Source organism: Labrus mixtus, chromosome 14, assembly GCF_963584025.1.
Source record: "Labrus mixtus chromosome 14, fLabMix1.1, whole genome shotgun sequence".
Taxonomy (NCBI): domain Eukaryota; kingdom Metazoa; phylum Chordata; class Actinopteri; order Labriformes; family Labridae; genus Labrus; species Labrus mixtus.
The window spans coordinates 13,736,923-13,762,664 of NC_083625.1; the positions used below are offsets into that span (position 1 = coordinate 13,736,923).

General features: G+C 39.3%; 2 protein-coding genes across 3 annotated transcripts in view; one reads left to right on the forward strand and one right to left on the reverse strand.

Annotated features, from left to right (window-relative positions):
• Positions 1 to 301: 301 nt before the first annotated feature.
• Positions 302 to 25,742, reverse strand: part of yipf5 (Yip1 domain family, member 5) — a 174,569-nt gene continuing 149,128 nt past the window's right edge. The window contains exons 1-6 of one of the 2 annotated variants that reach the window (XM_061055168.1): positions 7,099 to 7,156; positions 5,744 to 5,861; positions 5,207 to 5,379; positions 2,842 to 2,987; positions 2,504 to 2,685; positions 983 to 2,203 (exon numbers count right to left, since the gene is read on the reverse strand). In XM_061055168.1, coding sequence (XP_060911151.1) covers positions 2,041 to 2,203; positions 2,504 to 2,685; positions 2,842 to 2,987; positions 5,207 to 5,379; positions 5,744 to 5,853 — 774 coding nt within the window. In that variant the 5' untranslated portion in view covers positions 5,854 to 5,861; positions 7,099 to 7,156 and the 3' untranslated portion in view covers positions 983 to 2,040. Of the gene's footprint in view, positions 2,204 to 2,503; positions 2,686 to 2,841; positions 2,988 to 5,206; positions 5,380 to 5,743; positions 5,862 to 7,098; positions 7,157 to 25,742 lie in introns of those variants that run through there. The other variant, XM_061055169.1, reaches the window with a different exon arrangement.
• kctd16b (potassium channel tetramerization domain containing 16b) overlaps positions 19,459 to 25,742 on the forward strand; it is an 83,956-nt gene continuing 77,672 nt past the window's right edge. The window contains exon 1 of the mRNA XM_061055167.1: positions 19,459 to 21,230. Coding sequence (XP_060911150.1) covers positions 20,393 to 21,230 — 838 coding nt within the window. The 5' untranslated portion in view covers positions 19,459 to 20,392. The remainder of the gene's footprint in view (positions 21,231 to 25,742) is intronic.

Genomic DNA, 25,742 nt, shown 5'->3' on the forward strand with positions numbered 1-25,742 from the left:
CTTAAAAGTGGGTTAACGTGCATTTAAAGAGCCCCCTTGTGTATGCATTTTGTGTATGTTAGTTCAAAGAACCCCCAGAGAAGATAAAAATAGAGGATTGTGATCCAACAATAAATTTCTTATATATCCTCTTTCCAGTCTTCTGATTACATTAAGTAGGTTTTGCATTTGTCCTCCCTTTTCTTAGAATAAGAATGTCAGTCGTCGTGGTTCCACATTTGGCCGACCAATCTCCTCCACACACAAAGGACTGTGGTTCTTTTGATGCGTGTCAATATGTAAAAAAAACTTAAAAACAAAATCTGATCCATGATTTTTAATTGTAATTTTGTAAAGCATTGAAAAGCCGATACTACAGTCAAAAATCAAAACCCACACAATAATCAATGAAGCAGAAGTTCTGAAGAGGTGTTAAATGAAAAACATGCAAACATCCATGAGGTCAAAAGATTGTTTGGTGTAAAGGTACAGCTCTTGTGTTATGTGCTAGGGTGTAAAAAAGAAAAGTGTTTGCAGGCAATCATGCAGCAAGCTTTAATCAGAAGTCCTTGGTCGTTCAAGGTACATGTTTTATTAACCGTAACTAAGATTTGCTCAGCGGAAAGATTAAGGAATGTCTGAATCAAATTAACAAAACTATCTTGAGCACATGATCAGTAATCTGCCATTCACGGGTACTCTCAGCTGATTCTAAAGGTAGAAACTTTGTAAAGCAGGAGGTCATAGGTCATACTCTATACGCTAACATGTATAGTACACTGAGATGTACGCTCTCACTTTTCTTATAATTACCCACCTTGTTTGAAACCTTCAAGGTCTTAATGGACTAAGGAGCAAAACAAATTACAAAGGTGTGAATCAGAGAATGCTCATTATTGATTTGATCTAAATAAAACTTAGTAGTTGACAATTGTCTTCATGGATCATCTCCTGTATACCTTTAATTCTTGGACCTTATAATGCAATTGCACAAAGCAGTGTGTAACCTTCAAAGACAACTTTAATGTGTAAGAAGACATGAACAACAAATGACACATCGAAGCGTACAAAGTGAGTCAACTCTAAAACAAAGATTTAGAAAATGCAAACTATGGCAACAACTTAAGACAGACATGTCTGTACCTAGAAACATACAGCATCTCTCAGGCGTTGAATGCTCCATATTTAATCAATTGTGTTTGGTGTCAGAAATAAGAACCATGCTTCTGTGCAAACTGGATTGTTGTCTTTTCTGGAAAAGGCATCACAACTCAAATGAAATTCAAGGGAATATAATAAAACTATACATGAGAAGATGATGCTCGGCTGCTCTGTTTACATCGGAGATCAAGGGAAAAGTGGAGATTAAAAGCTCCTCAAGTCCTGCAGGAAAATAGGATATAGAGGAGGAGTCCCCCAGTTTCCTCCGTCCTTTCTTGTTGTAGAAGTAGACTTAGCATCCATATCCATGTGCAGAAGTGAAGTGGAAGTTTCCCTTAGTCTTGCAGCTTTAGAAAACGATAGGTGTTTGCCAGAAGAGCCTCAAAATATCATATTAGGAAGCGTTTCCACTGGCTCAAAATTGGTCTGCAGGGTTTGCTGAGGGTTGCTTATTGGTCCTGTATGGAAAATTTGAGACCCCTTGCCAGTCAAATCTAATGTCTCCTCGGGTTTCCATTGTGTGAACTGATTGCTCACTTCTTCCCCCACTTCATGTCCTTAAACTCTTTAAACTGCACTTGGTCGTCTAAGACTTAAAATGGTCCACAGGAGAGATGGTTTTCAGCAGTTTTAATTGACTGTCTGCTCCATTCAATGTATGGTGGGAGCAAGGTGGAGAAAAGACATGAGTGAAATAATACACTCCAGTCAGGAGGTGGTCGAGTCAGAGTGTTGTGGCGGCTTATAAAAGGAAAAAGAAAACCTTGATGCCACTTTTAGACAGGAACTCCCATTTTTCTGTAATAACAGTGTAATTGGGCAAAATTACAGTGACGCCAACTAGACTGAAATTACAGAGACCTGGGAGAAGATCTTTTAAAGTGTTACTGAGTGATTTTATTAGAAGACAGAGATGAGAGCAAAGACCCCGTATAGAAGAGCACAGGGGTAGGCGACCAATAGCTGCTGCCCATCCATGGCCAACGCAGAGATGAAGATCTTTGAAGCTGAGAAACTGCACCAGCCTATGATTGCTGCTGTTATTATAATTCCCATCATGCCCCTAAAGAGGACAAGGAGGAGGCAGGAAGTTAGCTATGATTGTTTCAAACCTTTACCTAATATTAAAGCAGTATTTAGCCATTTGAGAAATTACCACCAAACATCAAACAGTAGTTACCCATTTCTTACTTCATACAACACTGAAGCTAAATTAACCATCATTCTAAAGTGGTTCCACACTAATTCAACAAATCCATATCTGTGAAAACGGTAAGACCCTAACTTGCAAAGAAAGGCTTAAACTGTATATTTCTGAGTTATACTGACATTCATAAACGTTTCTGTTTTTCTGTGTACTCACTGTAAAGAGAAGACGACCCCAAAGCTGGAGAGGAGAATCATGGGAAGGAGGCAGTATCCCAGCACGCTGGCCACACAGCCGAAGGAGACCCCCGTCATACTCATTAGGTTGAGTAGGCAGTACATGCCCAGGCAACCAATCGCACTGATACCGTACACATAGCCAAACTGGATCTTACCCGACTGTGAAAAGAAGACGGAGAAAAGTAGAGTTATAAAGGCTTGTGTACAGATCCAAATGTCTCAGCATTTCCGAGTGTAGATGCATCCAGGTATTTCTGACTCTTTCCAACTCATTTACACTCTGATGTTTTTAAGACAATCTTAAACATTATATACCAGGAGAAGTGTTGCTCCAAAGGCCAAACAGAAGACCATGGGGCCAGCCAGGTCTGTCTCATTCATGATGCTGCCGTCTGCTACCTTCATTGGATGAAGCACCGTCAGAGTCTTCTGCCAGATGTGGTCAAAGTTGATTCCTAATTCTAAAACAGACATCACACATGTTGGACACTTTAACTAAAGTCAAACATATTTAGGTAGAGAGATAGGACACAAGATAAGTAAAGAGGAGTTTTACTGGATCTTTAAGATGGATGTTGATGTTAAATACACATGGACAAGACTGGTTTGCTTTATAAACATTTAAAGTTATAAATAAACAACATGTTTGGGAGAATACTTTCAAAGCAGCATGTCACTATACATGAAGTGATATACAAATAATATACTGTACACACTAGCAGCAATAGACATGTCTAAATAAAATATACCGGTACAGATTTATACTGAAATAGCAGCAGCAATAAAAATGGTAGCAGCAGTTGTGTTGTTTTGTATTTGTCCTTTGTGTTTATAAATAGATAATTAACAATAAATAATGAATAATGCAAGCTGTTAGGATTGTGTTGTGGTCAGTTCAGGCCTACCCCCCCCCCCTCCTTCCAATGGTCCAATGACCTCCAATTATGATGATTAAAGTGTGTTTTCTTCTCAGAATAGCCTTCATGTTGGTCTTTATCTTTCCAGAGTAAACTCATTTTAGTCTGTAAAGTGTGAATCAGGTAAAGGCTATCACCATCATTTTCACTTTCATGTCCTCAGCGCATCAACCACAGCTCAACTTTTCCTCTCACAGTGAGACACACACTAGCTGTTAGGTGTGAACATGTACACTAGCTTTTTGTTGCATGTTGATTTGATGGTGGATTGGCACAAGCTTTGTTTGAAGGATAAAAGGTTGTGCAAAGAATATGTAAATAATTAAGTCTTTAATGTCTTATATTTGTATTTAAAATGTTCATTCAGGTTGTTCACTTTACTTTTGCTAGAATTAATCAACTCATTGCTTTGTTTGCTGAATGTCAGACCACAACAGTCAAGGGACCATGACTTTTTTTTTTAATTGCTTGTCATGACAGAAATAATTTTACACTCAAAGGATTCATAATCATGAAGGAATAGTAATATACCACAAACATGTAATGAGCCAGAAACATCTACAGTAACAATTTGTATATTATTCTTAAAAAAAAAAAAAAAAAAAAAAGGTTAGATCATTCTCTAAGATTCTTGATGACTAAGCTGTTGATGACCAGTATTTTTCCCCTCCACTTGTGGCTGCTTACATGTTTTATTTTAGAGTCGCAGTTGCCAGTATTCACTCTTAAATTACTCTGGCTCAACAAAATCCCACTTGTTCTCTCTTACTTCAGAATAAGTATGTAGTTAACACTTTACATATAATACAGGGGAACAGAAAAACTAAAAATCAACGACTTTGTCCATCAACGTCACCCACAGATGAAGCTCAGTGTAAAGTGTGCTCTAACAGACACTTTGTACGTCAAGTATCATTCCAAATAATCTATTTCAACTGCTTTTTAAAAATAAAACCACTGGTAAAAGAGAACAAGTGAAGTAAGTATGGACACTGAGATCAATATATCATAAGTAGTTAGGATTAAATGGATCCCATCATTTTCTCTGAAGCAGGATTTTTTTTTAGTCAGTGAGTCTCGACGTTTAAAATGACAAACTTACTCAAACACAACGAACAAATACAGTTCAAATGTAAAACAGGTTCATGTGATTAAATTACATCCTTCATTTTCAAATATGTACCCCTTCCTCAGTACTGGTTTGTGTTTGTCTTGACGTATTTAGTGTGAGTGTGTAAGTAGACAGAAAGTGGGAGGGAAAGAGTCTCAGGAAGTCACAGTCAGGAGGCTGGTCTTTGATCAGACAGGTCTTTCTTTATCCCTGAACTTTCTTGCTTTTAAAAATTCCTCTAACGCTGCTCGTGACTGCAGCAAGCAAATGTAATTGTAAGTTTCAACGTAACAGGAGGTACTTCAGATGGATTTCAACAGGGACACCTTATTCCATTACTTAATTGAATGTAACTGCTGCCAAAAGTCCGTTAACAGTCACAAATTATTATTTTCATTATCGGATTGACAATTTAGGAAAGCTATTACCTTCAGTTATACATAACAGAGAGGTAAATCGGCACTTTAAAAGCTGGGATCAGCTGAGACTTAATCGAAAAAAACCCACATTTCATGTGTATATATGACTTCACAGTACTATAGATATACTTTCACTCATAAGAGAAAAATATATATAATGAAAAGTAGTAGACTCTCTACAAAAGCAAAAGATGGAGGAAGAAGTCATACAATCTGTGTTGTAGTTGACTTACCTTCTAGCAGTGGAGGCTCATCATCAAAGCTGCTACTGTACATGGATTGTGATGGGGATGGGCTGTAGGTCTGTGCAGGCTGGAAGATTTGTCCTGTGTATGGCTGCTGGGGCTGCATCATCCCGGGGGCAGTGTATCCCATGGGCTGAGAGTAGTCATACTGACCATATGGCCTGGTAAAAACAAAACAACAAAGCTCAAATGTGATCTTTGAATGAAGGTGATTAACTAACTTCTCACAAGCATTTCCACAGATGTGTTGTTTTAATAAGACCGTTTTACATTACTGAATTAATCAATCTTCTCTTTGAAACATAAAAAAAATATCTCTTACTCATCTAGAGTAGTACATTGAATGCCATTTTCCAACACACTTTAAATGCACCTAAAAATGGGTGAAATAACATGCTCAGTCAGGAAACAAAATTGTATTTGGGTTAAATAAATAAAACTGAAAAAAAAAAGAGCATCAGTGTTAGTCGAGGATGTGTTGACACCCAGGGGAGCATCAGGTAAAGGAGGGTTTACGTCACTTACTTGTTGTAGGGCTCCTCGGTGTTGCCGTAGGCATAGCCGGCTTGGTTTTGGTCATCTACACTGTAGCTGGACTGGTAAAAGTCAGTGTTGAAATTGTCAAAACTTGACATCTCTCACTCTGATAAAGCACAGGGGCAGAAAGAAGAAGGACATTTATCAGCCTCAGTAAGGAGACACAGTGGGTGTCTAGATATATTTACAGTTATATTGTATATATTAGTTCTGTTGTTCCATTATTCACCATGCACCTTATTAACTTATCATTTAGTATGTGCCTACTTGCACATAGCTCTGTATATATATATTTATTTCTCGTTTACTGCACATGGTTTATTAGCACATTTGTTTATTTTATTGGATTTTTCATTTGTTAACGGTGAAGAATGGGGGTAGGACTTGACAAGCCTAGGCTTCTTCCTATCCCTTTTCGAACGAGTCAAATGTGTATTATATTGAAATTGGCTTTTTATTTTTTTATACAGATTTATATTTTTTTTCATTGTTTATTCATTTTCATCTATTTTTTTAATCGTTCGAAATAAAAAAATAAATGAAAAAATAAAAAATAAATAAATAAAAATAGTTCTGTTTACATCTGGTCACTACTTGCACATAGTTATGGTTACATCTGTTAGTCCGATCACTGTCCACTCATATCTACTCTTTTATATTTTGTGTTTGTAAGTTAAGTTTAAGCTTTAAGTTGAATTTAAATTGACACTTTATATTTAGGTTAAAATGTTTCGTCTACTTGCACTGTTTATAATTTGCACTGCTCTGTGTGTCTTTGAATTGCCCCCCGGGGACAATTATTTAATTGAATATTAAAGTGAAGTTATGTTGAACGACCACACATAATAGCTTTTAGGCCTACGTTAAAGTTAACTACGTGGCAAAAGTGTTTGTGTCATAAAACATTTGATTGAACATCGCAATATATTTAACTCACGATAATGACGTAACGCTATAATAGATAATGTTTACGGTAACCAACTACATCTGTAAAATAAGAGTACAGCTATTGTCTTCAGCTTCAAACAAAGACTAGGTAAAATAATATGTTGATAAAATACAAAGAGTGTGTTCTCATATACAACTGTAAAAGAGTCGAAAACCACCTGAAATGCCAAATGAAAGCGTTAATAGTGAAAAGATAAAGCTACGCGTCTTGTTGTGGACACCGTTAACTCTGCAGCTAGCTATTTAGCTAATGCTAGCTGTTTCTGTTTGTAGAGACCTGACTACACTATCATTAAGAACAGTAATGCCAGCGCTAGCTTTGGTATTACATTTAACTTTCCTAACCCTCAATTATTCAGATATCTTCACGGCATCGCAAAAAAGTGAAAGCCTACCTGTGATGTCTGGCGAGTTTACCCAGAGCCCTGCCAACTTGATTGCGGCTGCTACGTGTCAGGAGAAAGGTAAATGTTCCGGGATGAAACGTAGCTGACGGAAACTGTGGAGAGACAAAATGCGCTTTGAAAATAATGTCGCGCCCTCTACAGGCCACTGGTGGTATTACAGATAGTCAACAACTGCATGCTTTTATTAACTGGGCTGCTGCTTATATGTGAAAGTAGTCAAAAGCCTACCACTATTTTTTTTTTTAGGCAAATATTTTACATGGATTATAAAGCAAAGGTATATATAATCAAATAATTATATTGTTAAGGAATAGTAAAAGTAACACTAATTCACTTTATAACACAACAAATCAACCAATCAGGAGAAAATATCGAATAAATAAAGACATTTGGTTAGACATTGCAATATTTTTATCCAGCACAGGTAGGAATAAAACCCTACTGAGTCCAACCCACAGTTCGGTAAAAACCGGGGTCCAAAGGGATAAAGAGAGAATGTAAAATATCTTTGAAGAGGACAAGCTCTACGCTAGGGGTCTCTAACCTTTCTTCATCTGAGAGCTACTTTCAAAAAATGGAAGTGGCCAAAGGGCTACTTGCATCAAATCGCTTGCATTTATTTACATAGCACACATCAGCTGAGTTAAATTCACATGAATGTCCAAGAAAACATTAGTACTTCACACTTGTTTTTATGGGCCAAATATATGAATAGTGGGAAGAGGTGCATTTACCGTTGTCAGATTTTTATTTTTATTTTTGACACAGTCGGTCAACCTATGCGCGAGCTACCTGTTGGAGACCCCTGCTCTACGCTATACGGGCAAGAGCAAAGGTCTCTGTCATTAGGTGACTAAGGAGCAGATCAATCACTTTGCCCATGCAGCAGAACTGCACCACAGCTTAATACTGTAGGTGGAGCTGTGCTCTTTGATGATGACAGATCATGTGCAATACTAAGCTGATGACCTCTGATGAGAGGATATAGAGACAGAGAGCATCACAGATGGAAGATTGGCCCGTAGATCATGAATGAAAGAGTACAAATGAGAATCCCTGTAACCTACTCTTTAATCTATATATTATAAAAGAGCATTAAAGGAAGAATGCCAACATAAATAAAACAAACATAGTTTACTATGTGAATAAAACAAAAAATCTGATGTCCCTTTGTCAAATTTAAACCAAAAAAAAAAACCACACACACAGCAGAAACAAACAAAAACTAGCATCTTTGCCTCCTAAAGCTTATTAAAATGAGTCTAATTCTACCTCAGTGTTGACAAAAAAAAACACTCCTGGCATCATAACAATAACGTTTTTCAATTTTAGCCATAGGTTAGGTGCAGCATGGAAAGGAACTTAATTTTACAAACTTGGCTCCTTGATGTTTGGCTTTCTCCTAAAGCTATGAGTCACACAATTCTTTACAGTGCGAGAAATTGAAAAAAATGTAGTGGAAAAAGGCATGTATACACGGAAACCTCGACATTATACAGCCTCCTCCATCTGAAACTCTGATTGAGTTATGTGTCTAAAGGCATAAATACAAAGACAAACAATTCACAAAGCAGTTGCCCTCAGCATGGTTGGGTATTAAGTAGGCATTTTCCTACCTGGAATCTTTGGGGACCATGTGCCACTTTTTTTTTCCTTTTGAAGAAAATTATGGCAACTTGGTTCCACCCTTAAGTCATGTTGAATGACTTGTTTAAACATAACTCTGAGGTGTCATTTGGTTCTGAAGGATGCAAAAGGCAAATGCCACTCATATAACGCTTTTAAAGTTGCGTTTAGTAAGACATGAAAGTGCAATTTATCAAAAGACTATCAAGAAACCCGTTGAGCCGAGCAGGCGTGACATGGATTGTGTCTCTGCTTCAAGATGAACACAATGAATTTGATGTACAGTACACGGATTCCTGCAGCAAACACCCATGACTAATCATGAGAAGAAAATGAGTCGCCTCCACTCCACTGCCTCTCATCCTCCTTAAGACTTTTAATCATTTCTTAACTTGAAGAACATGTCTTTCCTCTTAATCCACTTAATGAATAAAAATTGAAAAGTGTCAGGGAGGCGCTTTGAATTTAGGGCATTGTATTTGTCATATGCTGTCATAATTACATTCTTTTATAAAGTCTCTGCTGTAATCCAGCTCTCAATGCCAGAATTTTCTGCAATCGCCTACTGTCCGCCCCCTTAATAAAGCTTTCTTTCTTCACCTGTCTAGGTTAAATAAAGGCGAGGAATCAAGGTTTCTAAGGTCTTACTTGTTTGCATATGAGAGATAAGTTTTCCTCAGATGTAACATGTGAATGACCACAAAACACCCATGCAGTTATATTTAGCAGAACTGGATGTGCACATTTCCTCAGAACATTTACATGATTAAATTCCTTGAATTTATCTAATTCAATTTCCTGCCATTCTGTGATATGACTGTCGCACAGCTCATAAATTAGTCGGCATCTGGTACTTGCAGGGTCCATTTCTCTGAAGCAGCCTTCTTCATTCTGCGAGCGAGCTACAAGAGCACTAAATTAAAAATCAGCAGCTGAAGGGTTTGTGAAGTTTGTTTCTTCCAAAATGAGATTTCCACCCACTCAATATTTAACAGTTTCTGACAAAATGATGGTCATCATGAGAATGCACCCAATTCTGGAAATCAGAGGTAAGGCTGATTATACCAGAGCATTTATAAAAAACACTGTATAAAGCAGCAATGGTTGTTGTGTTACAAGCAATTGTAATTGGTGCTATAGAAACAAAGATCGATTGATTACCAAAAACAGTTTTTGAAATCTTGAGATAATTCTTCTTTAAATGGGATGGCCTAGCATTTTACAGGATTTATTTTTCTGTCAATGCAATGAAAACCTAACAGTGGAAAATGGTGTGTGCAAAGACACAAAGACAGAAGGTGCACTACAGTATATACATGGAAAGCCTTCTCAAGATGCCAAATATTGCAGCTGTAACACGTTTACAGCCAAGTAAAAAAAAAACTGACTTTGATCTTTTATTAAACAGGTGATTTAATTTACAAATGTGTTTATATTATATTAAGGCTTAAAGTAATGTATAGCCTACTGTATTCACAGCTGGATTCTGTGAGCTGTTAGCAGATGTTACTGCAGCTAATCTAGTAACTAAATTCAACCTTTGAACAGAGTTTTAAAAACAAATATTGGACATATTGCCAACCTTGAGAGACATTTTTAATCTGATGTCTATAAAATTGGTGTTCCTTTTTTTCCCCCATTGAAATTCTTCTGTTATTTTCATTGACATCTTGTCTTCACGTACACACATGGAGATTAGGACGTCAATTTCTTTTTTATCTGGATTCTATGACTGATGCTTTATGAAATAGTGTGCAGTGGGGTTCTGCTTTCCCTGTCTTATCTGCCCATAAGGGGTCATACGAGACAGAACAAACCCACAAGGGAACCCTCAAAATATATTAATAAACTTTTAAAATAAGTTTACTGTTGAAAAAATGACCACATCCTTGACTCTTCCTATTTACATCCACTCTTACCCTGGCAGCCATTCTGTCAAGTTTCACTACCCCCCCCCCCCCCCCCCCCCTTTAACTTTTTGCCTTTTAACAGGATTTGGCCATTCTAATTCTATTCACTGCAAGATAAACAAAATCAAGCTGGACATAAATTAGTTTTGGTCCTGTGGGCTAACACAGCAGAATTTTGTTATTGCAGATCAAATGATGAAAAAAGTCAATATTGTGTCTACGTGACAGCATCCTGGGAGTTGCTGTTTATTGCATTTCCAGATTGCAGAATCAACATCTTAAAATTAAAACCCCATATCATTCATGTTCTTAAGTTGTTGACACAGGGATCAATTGAGATTGATTTAAGCATCAAGGTTGCTGCCAGGATCAATTTGTTTGTATAGAGAACAGCTATAAGCAACATTTTCTCAGATAAATTACAAAGTAGTATTTTTTTCAGAAAAGTTTATGTGACACTATTGGTATTGATATGATGATATGAAGATTGTATTTTAAGAAAATATTCAGTAAATCTGAGCAGGTTAAAAATTGGCCAATAACTTTCCTATCTTCTTTGTGTACTTCTTAACTAAATCTAATGATGTGACAGAAGTAAGAGTGGGCCTGAGGCTGAGAAGTAGAGATTCCTTTTGGGACTTCTGTGAAATTGCCAACTCACATTATCTGATCATCAGTCTGGACACTCAATGCCAGAAAATCCTCCCTCAGATGCTCTCTCAGGGTTTTATATCATTAGTTTAGGGTTTTTAATGCAGTTCAGAAGTTTCTGAAGTTATGATGAAGTGTTGCAATTTCTTCTTGTGTCTGTAAGGCCTTCTCACTTTCCCTCAAACCGCCATCTCTGTCTACTTGATAGCATATTAGCAAGAATGCATGTTGACAAACCCTAAAGAGAAGGGTATTTTGTTGTTGCTTTCACTGGTGTGTCCTTTCTTGACTTGACAACAGTTGAGAGAAAAACAGGCATGTGTCTTTTCCCACGGATGCTCTGTACAGTAGGTCTGTAGGCACCATTGTGTTGTTTCATTATTAAGTAACTGTCCATAAAGAGAAGACTACCTGTCCGTCTTCTCCCTTTAACGCTGTTGAAATGAACGGCTAAAAGACGAGTCTGGACAGGAGTCCTTACTCCGACTTCTGAGACTGACACAAAATCTGATGTTTTGTTTGTTTGGATAAAAAGACTTGGATTTCAAACTGTGAATGCAAGCAAGTTATCAGAAGAAAATGAGCCCTGAAATTCCTGATTATCCCGAGATTTGGGCAGTGCTGTATGTCTAGGTAAAGAAGAAAGACACACACACACACACTCAGAGTGAGGGTTATTTCAAACTGCAAATATGGCAGCAAAGTAAACCAAGACTTGTGATTCCTGTAGACACTTGTACTTCATGTGGGTGACTGCTCACTGGACCTTCTGGTTTCTGGATGAAATCACTCATGGCAGGAAAGAAACGACACCCACCAAACATTCAATTATACATCTTGTTGCCTTCACTTTCTGCACTGTGGAAAAACAGAAAACTTGCTTGACATTTGAGTTGATTAGTGTAAAATGTTCCTGTATTTCAGCAACACATTTGAAGAATTAATTACACAGCATAGTAAACATTTCTGAAATAATTCATTGCAACATGCTGATGGTATTTAGCCGAAGAGTAAAATTGGATACTACACCTTTAAATGGGTTTCACACTTCTGAGGATTTGTGGAGATTTGGCCCTATCAGGAGATTTGTCACACACTGAGGACCTGTGGAAGGCACCCTCTAATCCCTTGAGAGACGGTTTAAATCAGGAAAAGTTCTGGAGGGAGGGAGAGAGAGACAGACAGAGCAAAACATTTTGCGCTTTGACACACACTCACACTCTCTCACACATGCTCACACCACCGAGGAGCTGACTGTGGCAGTATAAACTAGCACAGATATCAACCCCTCCACAGTGTTCCCACATGGCCTCTATGTTGGCACAGGGAGAGCGGCTGCTTAGCAACATCTCATCTGCATGGTAGCCCAAATCATCAGGGTCAAGTTCCCTTTAGGCTCCCAGGACTACACTGTGCCGCGCAACATCGAGGAGTGGCCTCACAGATGAAAAGAATCAGTCTGATATTGGCTTATTCTTTCTTGGCACGAATCCCTTCATAAGAGGAAAAGGCTAAAAGTTAAGCCTCCAGAATGTATTCTTCTTAATACAGGAAAAAGGCTGCCAATGTGAAATGATCTTACATCTGTTTCAAGTGTAGTTTCCCTTGTTTTAGATTTTCTTTGTGGTCAAAATATAGATAAGAGAGGTAGCTGACAGTATCAGTACAATGACCAGCAGATGTGATATTTTAAATTCAAATTGACAACAGAATTCAACAACAAATATTTGTCCCTCTGATGTGACATTTGTGAAATGTGGTTTGTCAACTTAATATTAGTTGTCAAAGTTGATGTTATCTGCGGAGACAAAAATGGTAAAGAAATGTTACTCATACTTGTGCATGTTCACACATACTTAATGCATAAATGCCTTCAATACATAAATCGCTGCAACAGTTACCAGTCAGTGCTTGGAAAAAGCACACAACAATTTTTTTAAAGGCTATCGCCATCATCCCATTTGCACACAACTTTTTGTTCCTCCAGTTTAAAAACATCTAACACCTCATAAGACAAATGCAGATAAAACATACAATCTAATAAAAAAGGGAAGTTCAAATTCAACTAAAGCTCACGCTAAACATGTCTTTTCATGGTGTCAAGGGGATTTGTGAGAAAAAACAAACATCCAAATGAGAGGACTGTGTGCTGTTTTAGCTGGCTTATTTAGCATGTTTGTGAACTGGAGAACACACCAAGCTTCAGACATGATTTCATCTCTTATATATGATGTGACATGGACCTAACTGTCTGGTTACTCTGTACATGCTCATCACAGCTCAATCTTTGTCTGATGCAATCCAGATAAAAGATGAGTAAGAGCACGCTTTCACACACTCTGATTCAATGGATGTTTTTTTTTTATTTTCACAAATGAATAGAGCGTTTTTTTTTTTTTTCCTTTGCTGTGGAGCTGTCAGATCCTCCGCCCCCTCCCATCCTTTCACTACACCCACAACTTGATCCAGGCCAACTGCTTTCAGAGTCCCACATGGTGCAAATGGAATCACACGCCAGCTACTGTAAGATACACACTAAACCTCCTGGTTTTAACACTAAGTACAAGTTTGATTATATCTGTGTGCACAAATGGGCTGATTCCCTTTGTAACAAAGTGGAGAGGAACATTAGGTGAGAGGTCTGGCTGTTATGATGTCCTTCCAGTAATATAACAGTTTGTCACTGTGTGGAAATAAATAACTATTTTGACTGGTTATCAGTTTTGCTTTATTTCTTCAAATTAAAATGCTCTCGTTTGTTTAAACAGTTGAAAATCAGGGACACTAAAATCCATAAATCTACAATCCAGTATCAAAGACTTTGGTTCATTGCTAATATGTTAAGCCCTTGATGTGAGAAGGTCCGTGCCTTGACTGCAAAAGTAATTCCATTCCATCTGCCATGGTCCTTGTAGTAATCTAAACATTCAAAATCCATGCTATTACCCTGTCAGAAACAACAATACTTTTTAACCAATTGTAACCATATGCAAAAACATACATGCTTACTATTATAGAATGATTTGTAAGATAATAATTTTGCTTGTTTATGACTAAGCATGGTAGCACAGTTCTAACAGCCATTTATCAGCTTTTTTAAATGACTGAGTGCTGATCTGAAGGGACCCTGCCTCTGACCCCATGCATGCTGGGATTTGCTTCAGCCTCCTGTAACCCTTGACAGGATCAAGCAAATTAAATAAAAATATATATTACTATTGATCATAGCTTTAATTTAGCATCATAAAGCAGCCAAAGATAAAAGTAATGTTCAAATGCAAGAGTAACTTCTGGCTCAGCTGGATGCTTCGAAAATGGCTTTAGATACATGTTCTCTGCTGTGTTTGGATTCGGCTCCAAGGATACACACTCTACCTTGTTTCCTCTTCCAGTGCACAGAATAACACTCACACAAACACCTGCAGAGTCAGTGTTAGTGAGTGGGATGACAGCTCTGCTGCCATGTTACTGGCCAGAAGACAAGCTGAGATGTTCAACTCTCCAGCTCCTCTGTGGCATCTTGCAGGCCTGTGCTTATCCCCGCTCCAGGAGTCGCTCACCACCAGCCTCCTCTGTTCCGCCTGCCAAAGTCCTTAATGTTCAGTGGGCCTCCTGTTAAAAAGCCCTGTCTCTAGGGAGAGCATTGGACCTGGGTTAGCAGGCAAAGCTGCCTCAGCCTGTGCAGGAGAGTGGATGTGGAGGGGATTGAGAGGTAGAGCAGCAGAACGACACGAGGCAAGAAGGAACTAATTTTTTGACCTGTTGGACCTGTCAGAAATCCAGAGCGATTGTAATTTCATCGCTCAGTGGCCAAGAGAATATCACCCATTAAAATACAGAACAAATGTAACCCCAATTTGTCAGTCTGCTGGCATTAAGTCTCTGATTTGAAACACCGAGGAACTACTTTTTAGCGCAAACTGTTTGTAAATCAGGATATTGATGCCAATATTTGAGATTTGATGATAACAGAGCCCTTAAGCAGATCTGAGTTAAAGTGGTGAGAAGCTCTGTGTTTCCTGGAATTAGCTAAAAATATCTTGCTTTGAAACCAAATCTGGGGCATTGGGACTTGTTGCTGATTCCCAAAAGGGTTTCCTGTAGTTTACGTTTGAAGATCAATATTACAGACGCAAGAAGTTTTTTTGTTTTAATGATTAAAAGTTCATCAGCAGGCTTTTATAATAAGCGGGAATAACTTGCTAAGGAGGCTTTGAGGATATATTTGACACTGATGACTCATTTCATGCCGGAGGGTGTTGGAGTGTGTACCTGCTCAGTACAGTCTAGCCAACAGCCTGCTGAGGTGATCTCATGGGGACCAAGCATTAGCAGACTATTTTCGTCTCATGCTGAATAAATAATTAAAAAACAGGTTGTGATCCAGCAACATCATATTCACAGACCAAAACTTTTCAAATTTATGGGCACCAATTTTTTTCCATATTAACAGTTTTTTATTTTGCCTTGTTAAAATCCCAAAAAGAGTGTTTAACAAAAAGGACCAAAACATACACATGTGTGAGCTATATATGTTAAAAGAGCTGTTATTTAATTGTGCGTTGGTTTCTCAGTTGAGCAAATAAGCATTTCAGTTTAGTCTTGGATGTGAATACATATCGTACATGATGGGTTCAATGTGACATTCGCAACAAAGAGGTGGTTGATACGTTCCCTGTAACACATATTGTAAGTACTATACTATACTGTACTAACTATAAAACATGTGCTACAGTATGTATCAAGTTTTAAGTCATATAGAGAGATAAACCAGAGCTGAATGTGTAGAAAATATAAAATAAACAGCACACAGATCTAACTGATGACTCTAATGCCTGACGTCTCTGACCTCATTATAAGCTGAAACTCCCTCCCTGCTCTCCTCTCGATGCAAACCACGCATTGAACCCCTTCCAGCTTGCCTTCAAACCATCTACTCACTATGACTCACTGCACTTGATGGCTCCTTATTGGCAGCAATGATGAGCTCAAAACAAATATTTGAAATGCCATCAGCAGTGTATTTTTCTTGTCAACCCTCTACCCAAATGTCAAATTGCACCTGACAAACGCCTTATTTGAAATCATTCTTTTCCATGATTAGTTTTTGTTTTCTTTTTTGGTTCCTCTTATATATATATATAGATAAAACGTTTGTCTGGTAAGGCTTCTGAAAATAATATATTGCTGACCAAGCTGAAATCAAAGCAATAATAAACGTCCAAGTTCGAGGAATAGGCGATGCGTCCATTGAAACTCATTTTTGTACACACCCTGAGTCAACTGAATTTATTCATTAAAGGTCTGCCTGCTGTACTTGCAGATTTCCCATCTTAGGCCTGGCATCCTTCGGTGTGGCTGTAATGAGAGATGGAAGAGGAAGTAGTGTGCTGTTTATTTCAACCATCTGTGACTGGCTGGAAAAATCCCCTTTAATAGTTTATTTTTTTTCCCTGCACAGAACAGGAAGAAAATGAGTGCACTGCAATTTGATCTGTGTCAGAGAAGCTGCATGCTCATGATTTTACTTGGAGTGAAAGGAGTGAGAAATTAAAAATCCCTCTGATACATCGTATCTCTTGGAAAAACGATGAATTATGAATCTGTGCTTGTGGAGTAAATATTCCATTATATAGTTTGTATTGACTAATGTGAAATCGAAATTAGTTTTCAGGGTTAAAACACTCAATTTAAACAGCGAATAAACCAAGAAAATGTCAAATATCACATCCTGTTTGATGATTATACTGCATAGGATCATCTTTGTTTCATTAAATAAATAAACAAAAACCTGAAAACTTCATTTGAAATGGCTTTGATTGATTACACCATTAAATAAACATTAACTGATATGTGTTTCCGTCTATGTTGATACACTTTAAAGGGAAAATATGAAGTAATATGTCCTCTGCTTAAGTGATGGTCCTGCTGTGTGCTTTAAAAGCTTTTAAACCATTGAATTGAGTGCTCTTTGAGGGGAAGAGTAAGCAGAGTTAAAATGAATCGTTTCAGCCTAAACAGGTTTAACTCCTTACAGGTGGTCGATCATGTGTTCTTTAAATAGCAGCCCAGCAGGGAGGCCTGTCGTGGCTACATGTATTTATGATGAAGCTACAAGCATGGCCTACTTCTGGCTGACTGCTCGGGTCCCAGCCAGGATCAACCCTCCTCGCTCTCTTTGTCTTTTATTCACTTTGTGTCATATCCACTTCTCTCCTTTAATATAAACGCTGCCTGAATGAAAAGTTACATTTATAAGGAGTTGAGGAAGGTTTGAGCTTATGTGTGCAATGAAGTGTTATTTTATTGAAAAGACACAATAACTAAGTTGGTTGACCAAGGCTTTATATTACTACTCCTATAAACTATAGATTTATTTTTAATGATGTACTCTTCGTCTGTTACAATATAATGTGTTTCTCTATTTTGTGCAATATATGATGCAATATGTGTGCTTTAGGTGTAATTTGAGCTGCAACTTGCAGCTACAATAATCACAAATGAGTCAAAAATATTTTTAGTGAGAGATGTGAGAGGCACATGTTTTTTTTTAACACGGGACAGACAACGGCATTAATAGCTCAGCACATATCAATAACTATTACTGTACATTTGGGATTCATATTTTTCATCAATGTTAAATTAAAAAAGTCACACCATACTCAGAGGCATGTTAAGATTTAGATATGTCCTTTATTTCTACTTTTATTTATTCAGTGGCACAATAACCATTCAAAAACATGGTTAGCATTAATCTTACAGTTAGGATATTGACTAAATGGGATCGATTTTTTTCCTCCATAACTCGAGCTACAAACAGGTGAGGGTATTAAAAGGCTAGACAGGAGTTGAGGTTTTGCCTGCAGATGCACAAATGGAGCCATGCATTTCTTAAATTCTTCTGAGAAAGACAAAGATTTTCCTCCTAGATTGGTTGACGATATGATGCAATATTTGTCCCCATGCCTCAGCTTCTGTGAATCTAATTTTAAATCCTACAGAGGAATAAGCAGAGGAGTAATATCCTTTAGAGGTAAACATACACAGTGAATCAATGCTGAAAAATGCAGTTTGGCTCAAGGCAGTGCAGGCTAAAAGTGGATGGATTAAAGCCAGAGGAAAATAAAAGTGACATTGAGACAGAAGGCTGTCATAAAAATGCTGTTAGGTAAGGCTGTTGTATTCATTTGAAGTAGCAGCGGACTTAACCTATTTTATATAGTTCAACCCACAAAATATTAGTTATTTTTTTCTTTGTAACAGTTTCTCCTTAAATGCAGACAAAGACAGCAATGGTCACACTGAATACACACAGACAAGTGTGTAAAGTCATGTAAACGGACATTCAAAGCAAATCAGGTAAACTGAACAGCTGGGTGAGGATCTGTCCATGGTGCTGAAAGAATTGTGGATATGTAATTCAAACAGAGGGAGGCACTGTTGCTCATCTCACAAAGCCTCGGATATACAATGTATTGTGTTACAACTCACTGGCAATTAATGCCACTTTACTAGGTATTAAGGTAGGTATTTTCTTTACATTTTAATTTGCTAAAGTAAGAAAAAATAAAAATAACAAACACTTTGGAGCCAAAATGTATACCTAGTACTTCTACAGAACTTAAAGGGTACCTGTATTTGTATGTCCAAACTAAATGCCATGCAAATGGATTCAAGCTGGGGTCAAATTGCAGCAATGTGAGTGTTTAGCTTATTACAATATTGACACAATGATGAGTACTGCTGTTCCATACTGTGCCAGCTAATGGCTCAGGATATGTAAAATGGGAGGTGCAGTTCTTTAGCCTTTGACTGCACTAAGTTTCCAAATTATAGAGCTTATAAATATACCAATATGTTGTACATATGAATATATAGGCTAAGTTTTTTGCGACATGGCACTGACTTCTGTTGGCGACAGGATAACTGCAGCTAGAAACTGAGCATTTAGTGACTTGTATTTTTTTTTCTCCCCACAGAGCACCGCTTGCCTGGAATCGCCCCATAAGCCTTTAGTAACATCTGTGTGTGTGTGTGCGTGTGTGTGCGTGTGTGTGTGTGTATGTTTGTGTGTGGGAGCAGGGGGAGCAGCCGTCAAGACACCACCCAGCTCTGTAGGGGAGGGGAGGCGTTGAGAGAGTGAGAGAAGGGAGGGTGAGGAGAAGAGGGGTGGGTGAGATGCTCGTTTCAGCACCGCGGACAGCTCCTCGCAGCAGCGGGTCGGTCCTCTCCGCTGCTGGGGATAAAAAGCGAAAAGACTGAAGCTGAGATTTTTTTTTTCTTCCTTTGTAGCCTACACCTCTGCAAGGCAGAAAATTCTAAATGTTCTTGGTGGGATGGGCTTATTTTTAATGAGCCTGGAGCAAGCGACACATTTGGAGTGACAGGCTACAGAGAAACCATCACGGGAGTCCCGAGGTTTGAGTGAAATCTCTACGAAGTATCTCGCCACTGAAAGGGGCTCTGCCTCCCCCCGCTGGTCTACAAAGCCCGAAAAAGCTGCTGATGCTCGGGTAGAAGTTGAGGAGAAAATAAAAGTGACAACACCGCCTCAGCACCTTCTTCATCCTGGACTACAGCCTCATATAAGTTGCTGGTCTGTTTTTTTCTTTCGACATCTCTATTCCGCTGCGCAATTTTGTGAAAGTAAGCAGAACTGTTTTTTTATTTATTGGATACTTCCGAGACTAATATGGGCAAGTAAAGATCGCTTTTACTTGGTGTTATAAAGGCTCCTTTCAGCCCACACCAACCCACCGTGATGTTTTTTCCTTCAGCCAGTGCCAGTGGTGCAAGGCTTTGATGCGCCCGGATACATCTCTCCTAGTTTGCAGCACTGATTCGTTCAAGTCCCCCATCTCTGTATTTTTCAATATTTGGAAATAGCAAAGGGAAGCCCCACATTTGAACAACTACTAGAAACTGGTAGATAAAATGGTCATGGATCGATAAAAAAAAAAAAAGACAACTCTGAGATTAAGTTGAATAACCGTAAACCAGCTTAGCAACTTTTGACAGATAGGCTACTTGGTTTTCTTTTCCTTGTTTTGTGACTGGTTATAAGAAAACAGTGTGTAGCCTGTTTGTAGCTGTTCATGACGGAAACAATGGCGCTGAGTGGGAACTGTAGGACTAACCCCAAAGAGCAAGCATCGGTTCAGAACAGTTTCCCAGATGTTGTTGAACTCAACGTTGGGGGGCAAGTTTATTACACGCGCCACTCAACTTTGGTGAACAGCCCGAGCTCTTTACTCGGTAAGTTATTCTCCTCTAAAAAAGACGCCTCTAACGACTTGGCTAGAGACCCCAAAGGACGGTATTTCATCGACAGGGACGGGTTCCTATTCCGGTATGTCTTGGACTACCTCAGAGACAAGCAGGTCGTACTGCCGGATCACTTTCCGGAGAGAGGGAGGCTCAGGAAGGAGGCGGAGTACTTCCAACTGCCCGACTTAGTGAAGCTCCTGACCCCGGACGAGATCAAATGTAGCCCTGACGACTACTTCCACAGCGATTATGAGGACGGGTCCCAGGGCAGCGACCACCGGCAGTGCCCGCCCCCCTCTCTCGTCCCCGCGGACCGGAAGAGCGGCTTCATCACGGTGGGGTACCGAGGCTCGTGCACCATGGCCCGGGAGAGTCAGAGCGACGCAAAATTCAGGAGGGTACCTCGGATACTGATATGCGGCCGCGTGGCCCTCGCCAAAGAAGTTTTCGGGGAGACCCTGAACGAGAGCCGGGACCCAGACAGGACCCCGGATCGGTACACGTCCCGGTATTACCTCAAGTTCAAGCACCTGGAGAGAGCTTTTGACATGCTGTCGGAGTGTTGTTTCCAAATGGTGGCCTGCAACTCGTCAGTCACGGCCTCGATGGTCAACCAGCTCACAGAGGACAAAGTGTGGTCCAGCTACACAGAATACGTCTTCTACCGTGAGTGTCACCTTTTTATTTTTTGGCAAGACAACTCCACCTAACAAACGCACACACACACACACACACACAAACGCACACACACACACACACACACACACACACACACACACACACACACACACACACACACACATCGACCCCCCCTCCCACACACACACACACACACACACACACACACACACACACACACACACACACACACACACACACACACACACACACACACACACACGCCCAGACACAAACACACACACACACAAAGCTGAAGTCACCGCTAGAAGGCGCACTTGGTTTACACGTACTGTACTGTATGTGAGAGTCATGGTTATTGAGAGGGTTGGGCCTTTTTTAAGCAAAAACTCAAAACTCTTTTTGCGTCAATGTGGAATCACTGAATGGGCAGTTGTTGCTTCAACCTGTAACAATAACCTAATCGTCCTGATATTCCTTGACTGTTTTATGTACTAAGAAAGGGTCAAAAGGAGGATAATACGGCCCTATATGAGGACTTCTTTGCCATGACCTGAAGGACTAAACCAATAAAGGTTTTCCACTGAGAGAGGGCGTCCTATGGCCAGTAAATTCAAATAAACAGATGGACCTCTCATGATCGGCAAGTTGTAGGCCTATAAAATACAAAATAATCTGTTTTACACAGAGTCAAACTTACATTGTCTGGAAGTGTCTAAAGTTTTGTCTGAGCCTGGGGTACAACCAATTTCAGATCACGCCTGTTAATTAAGGTTAATCCAAGGTGTCGTTTTTCCTCTCCCTTAAAGCAATTAATCCTTCACAGAAAACACAAAACTGATAGTCGACTTCATGTTTCAAACTCCTTCAGTGTGTTCAGACCTCTTTCACCATGTTGCAGCATTCAGTACACTCTTGCAGGCTAGTTCATATTTCGCAAGATTGAACCTGATTTGAATAAATTCCCTTCCATCTGGGCCACTGCTATCGTCAGAGCAATGATTTGTCAATGCCATTTCTCATCTTGGTGCAATTTTCTACTCCACCTCCTCTCTGCTTTCATCCGTCCCCATCCTTTCAACTTCTTACGTTTGCTCCTGGCCTTCCCTATCCCTTTCCTTCCGTTTCTCCATCTTTGCCACTCACTGGCTGGCAGGACTCTGGCAGGAGTAGTTATGAAGAAGAGATCATCACTGATTTTACACTAGCTTTTATGAGCCAACAAAATATTTCATATTCTCTGCTGCCATTTATAATTTATCACAAGCTTCTACAATGTAACTTCCATATAAGAGTCAGGGTTTAAGTGTCACGGTGAGTGTGCTTTTGGAACTTAGTACCATAATAATCCCTTGAATGCTATAAACTAAAGTATTGCCTTGATAATCCTGAATCACCCGTGGAGGAGAAGAAAACCCAAAGGCCTCTTGGACACAACAACATGAACCTTAAAGACTCACATCTGACCGGGATTTGAATCAGTGTCAGAGATATTGTGGATTTCAAATCATAAAAATCAGAATAAACTCTGCTCATAACGTTGCAGGCTTTCTTTCTGTATTTATGTCCTTATGCCCACACAAGTTGTAAATGTTCTTTTTTGGCAGCAAGCACATCATGGCTCTACCTTTTAACATATATACAGAAACCTGTTAGAGGTTTTCTGTATTGAATGAAGTCTTGTTACATAACCGAAATGCAGTACAAGAGTTCAGAATGGGCTGAATGTTGTTGCAAACAAAACTGGAAAAAGCTGCCAACAGTACTGAGCTTGAAGGCAGACATCACCATATTCATTAGTATCAGTGATGAAAATGTCTTACTTTTATATACAAGGTGTTTTTAAAAATGTGTTTTATTTGCATTTTTTTACATTTACGAATTTTACATTTCAAAAAGGGGATCTGAAGCTACTATTCTGGTAACACTTAAACATTACAAAATATAAATTTTAAGTATTCCGGTTATATTTAGACACTAATATAGACTGCAACATCCATTATGATCCCACCACCCATAAATCTAGCCTTGAATCACAAGGACTCAATACACATTTAAGGAAATGAGTGATTAGAAATCCATCAATGTCGTTACGGTTAGTATTTTTTTTATAGTGGTTGTCACTTTTGTATACTCATAGGATATATTTCTTAGTTCTAGGGAAGGGACTTCTAACCTAGTTTTTTTCTTATTCCTGGCTTAGCTGTCTAATATGAGTGCCCAATCTCCCAGATGTTTGGCAAGCACAAACCGCTTCAGGCCAACATTGAAACATCCTTAACAGGCACATTTTTAGTTTTTAATGTGACACGTGAGATAGCTAAGGGTGAAATTTCTGAAACGTATGACATTCAAGCATTACCTTTAAATTTGTCTGCATCACAAAAAGTATGTTTATTCATCTTGTTTCCAGATCTCTTTGACATGACTGGGATGGGGGCCAGAGCTGCTGGTTAGACTCCACTGAGCTGTGCATTCTCCCGCACCTTTGGGAAAACCAGTGTCAGCCCAATAAATCACAAAAGTCTAAAGATCCAATAGTCACAGAGCTAACAGGGGTAAAAAAAAAAAAAACCCTCATGAGATCAGTTTGCTGGATTGGATCCAGGCTAAATGAGCTCTGCATTAATGCCCTGCATGAAGCTGCATGAAGCTGCATGAAGCTGCGTGATGGCTCTTGGCTCTCACAATCCCCAGAAGTAGCGCTAACAAGCCAAATCAAGTAGTGGTGGGGGATGATGACACACGCACTACAGATACACACACACAAACACAAACACACACACACACGCACACGCACACGCACACGCACACGCACACACCTTGCACCTTGCACAAACGCCTCAATGCAGCACTCACTCACTAAGAGGCAAGACTGTGTGCGTACAAACACAGGTAACCAGGCAGAGGCAGGATAGTGTTCATACACAAGCTGGGATTTTGTTAAATGATGCAGTCACCAAGGGGCTTAAATGTAGTCAGCAAGACTCTCTTGTTTATCTGCCTGGCATATTTTTGGCACCCTCATCTTTTCCCTTTTCAACATCGTCCCTCTTTGTCGCCTCCTGTGTCTTTTCTCCCTCTTCTCCTTTCATGTCCTCTCGTATTGTTCAAGTCAATCACACTCTGCTTTTCTTTCATCCCTGTTCCCGCCCTCCGTCTTCCTAGCTTCATTTTGCACTGGTGCCACAGTGGCAAGAAGCAACGCCGCGGCACCACTTGCTTTTTCATGCCTCATTGCACCGTCAGGCCTCCTGTCTCTATTCTTCATCATATCTCAGTTTCTACCTGTCCATCTCCATTTTTGTTTATTCACTTTAATATTATCTGCTGTCTCATTCTACAGCTTAGGCACTTTGTCTCCCTCTTTTTGTTTGTGCCTCTCCTTATTATCAGACGCCAGTGACTGTGTCTTTTGTGTTTGTCTGTCCAAATTATTTGTTTTACTCTTAGTATGGGGCTGTTAATATCATCTGAGCATATTTATAAACAATGATGTACCTATAACAATTTTACTTACAGAATATAATTTTTTTTTTCTGTTCAGCCCTAATTTCCATATTTGGTCCGAACCAGGACTAAATCATTTACTCTTCGGTTCCTAGCCCAGGTTTCTACAGACTGAGTTACTGCCTTTCCCATTTACCTATTATTTGAAACTTTAAAGGTTAAGTATTAACCTCCAAATATGTAACAATATATGTATGTCTAAAAATATCGAACGGCAACCCCCCCATCAAGATTCATTGTAACGTCTACTGCAGGCCAGGCCTTATTCAGACATCAGTGGCCAACCTGGCTAAAGATCTTGTTGCAAAATTGGGGCAAATTCCTGCCATATAGAATACCAAATTCTGTAGAGTCTTTCCGGAGAATTTTTTTGAAAACATTATATTAATGCCAATGACATCATTTGCGATATTTATGGACAGTGGTTGGTAGGAGAGTGTCTTATTTGGACGCCTCAGAATTGCTTTTCTGCTTTTTGCAGATTATGTCGCTCTGTTGGCACACACAGGGGTGGTTTCCAAATATGAAGCGGACAGGGTTAACATCAGCAAATCTAAATCTGAGGCCATAGTCCCTGGTTGAAATAGGTAAAATGCGTTCTCAAGATAGTGCTCGAATTACTGCCTCATTTGAAGGACTTCAAGTATCTTCAAGGGTTTTCATTTCCAAATGAAGTTAAAAAGGAACTCAAGAAAGGAATTTTCCCTGAACGTCACGGTGAAGAAATAATGGAGTTGGAGGGTAAAGCTTTCTAATTACTAATTATTTTCTAAGTTGTCTCCCTGACCTATGATCATGATAATTGGGTGGTGACCAGAAGATTGAGATCGTCACGTCTTATTAGAATGCCTCCTGGGCGTATTCCCTTTGAAGGTATTCCCGGCATGTCCCACAAGTAAGAGACTCCGGGGTAGATCCAGAACACGCTGGAGGGAGTATGTGACTCATGTAGCCGGTGAATGCCTCGGGAGCACCCAGAGGAGCTGGAAAGAAATTGAGAGAAGGACATCTGGACTTGCTTGATTAGCC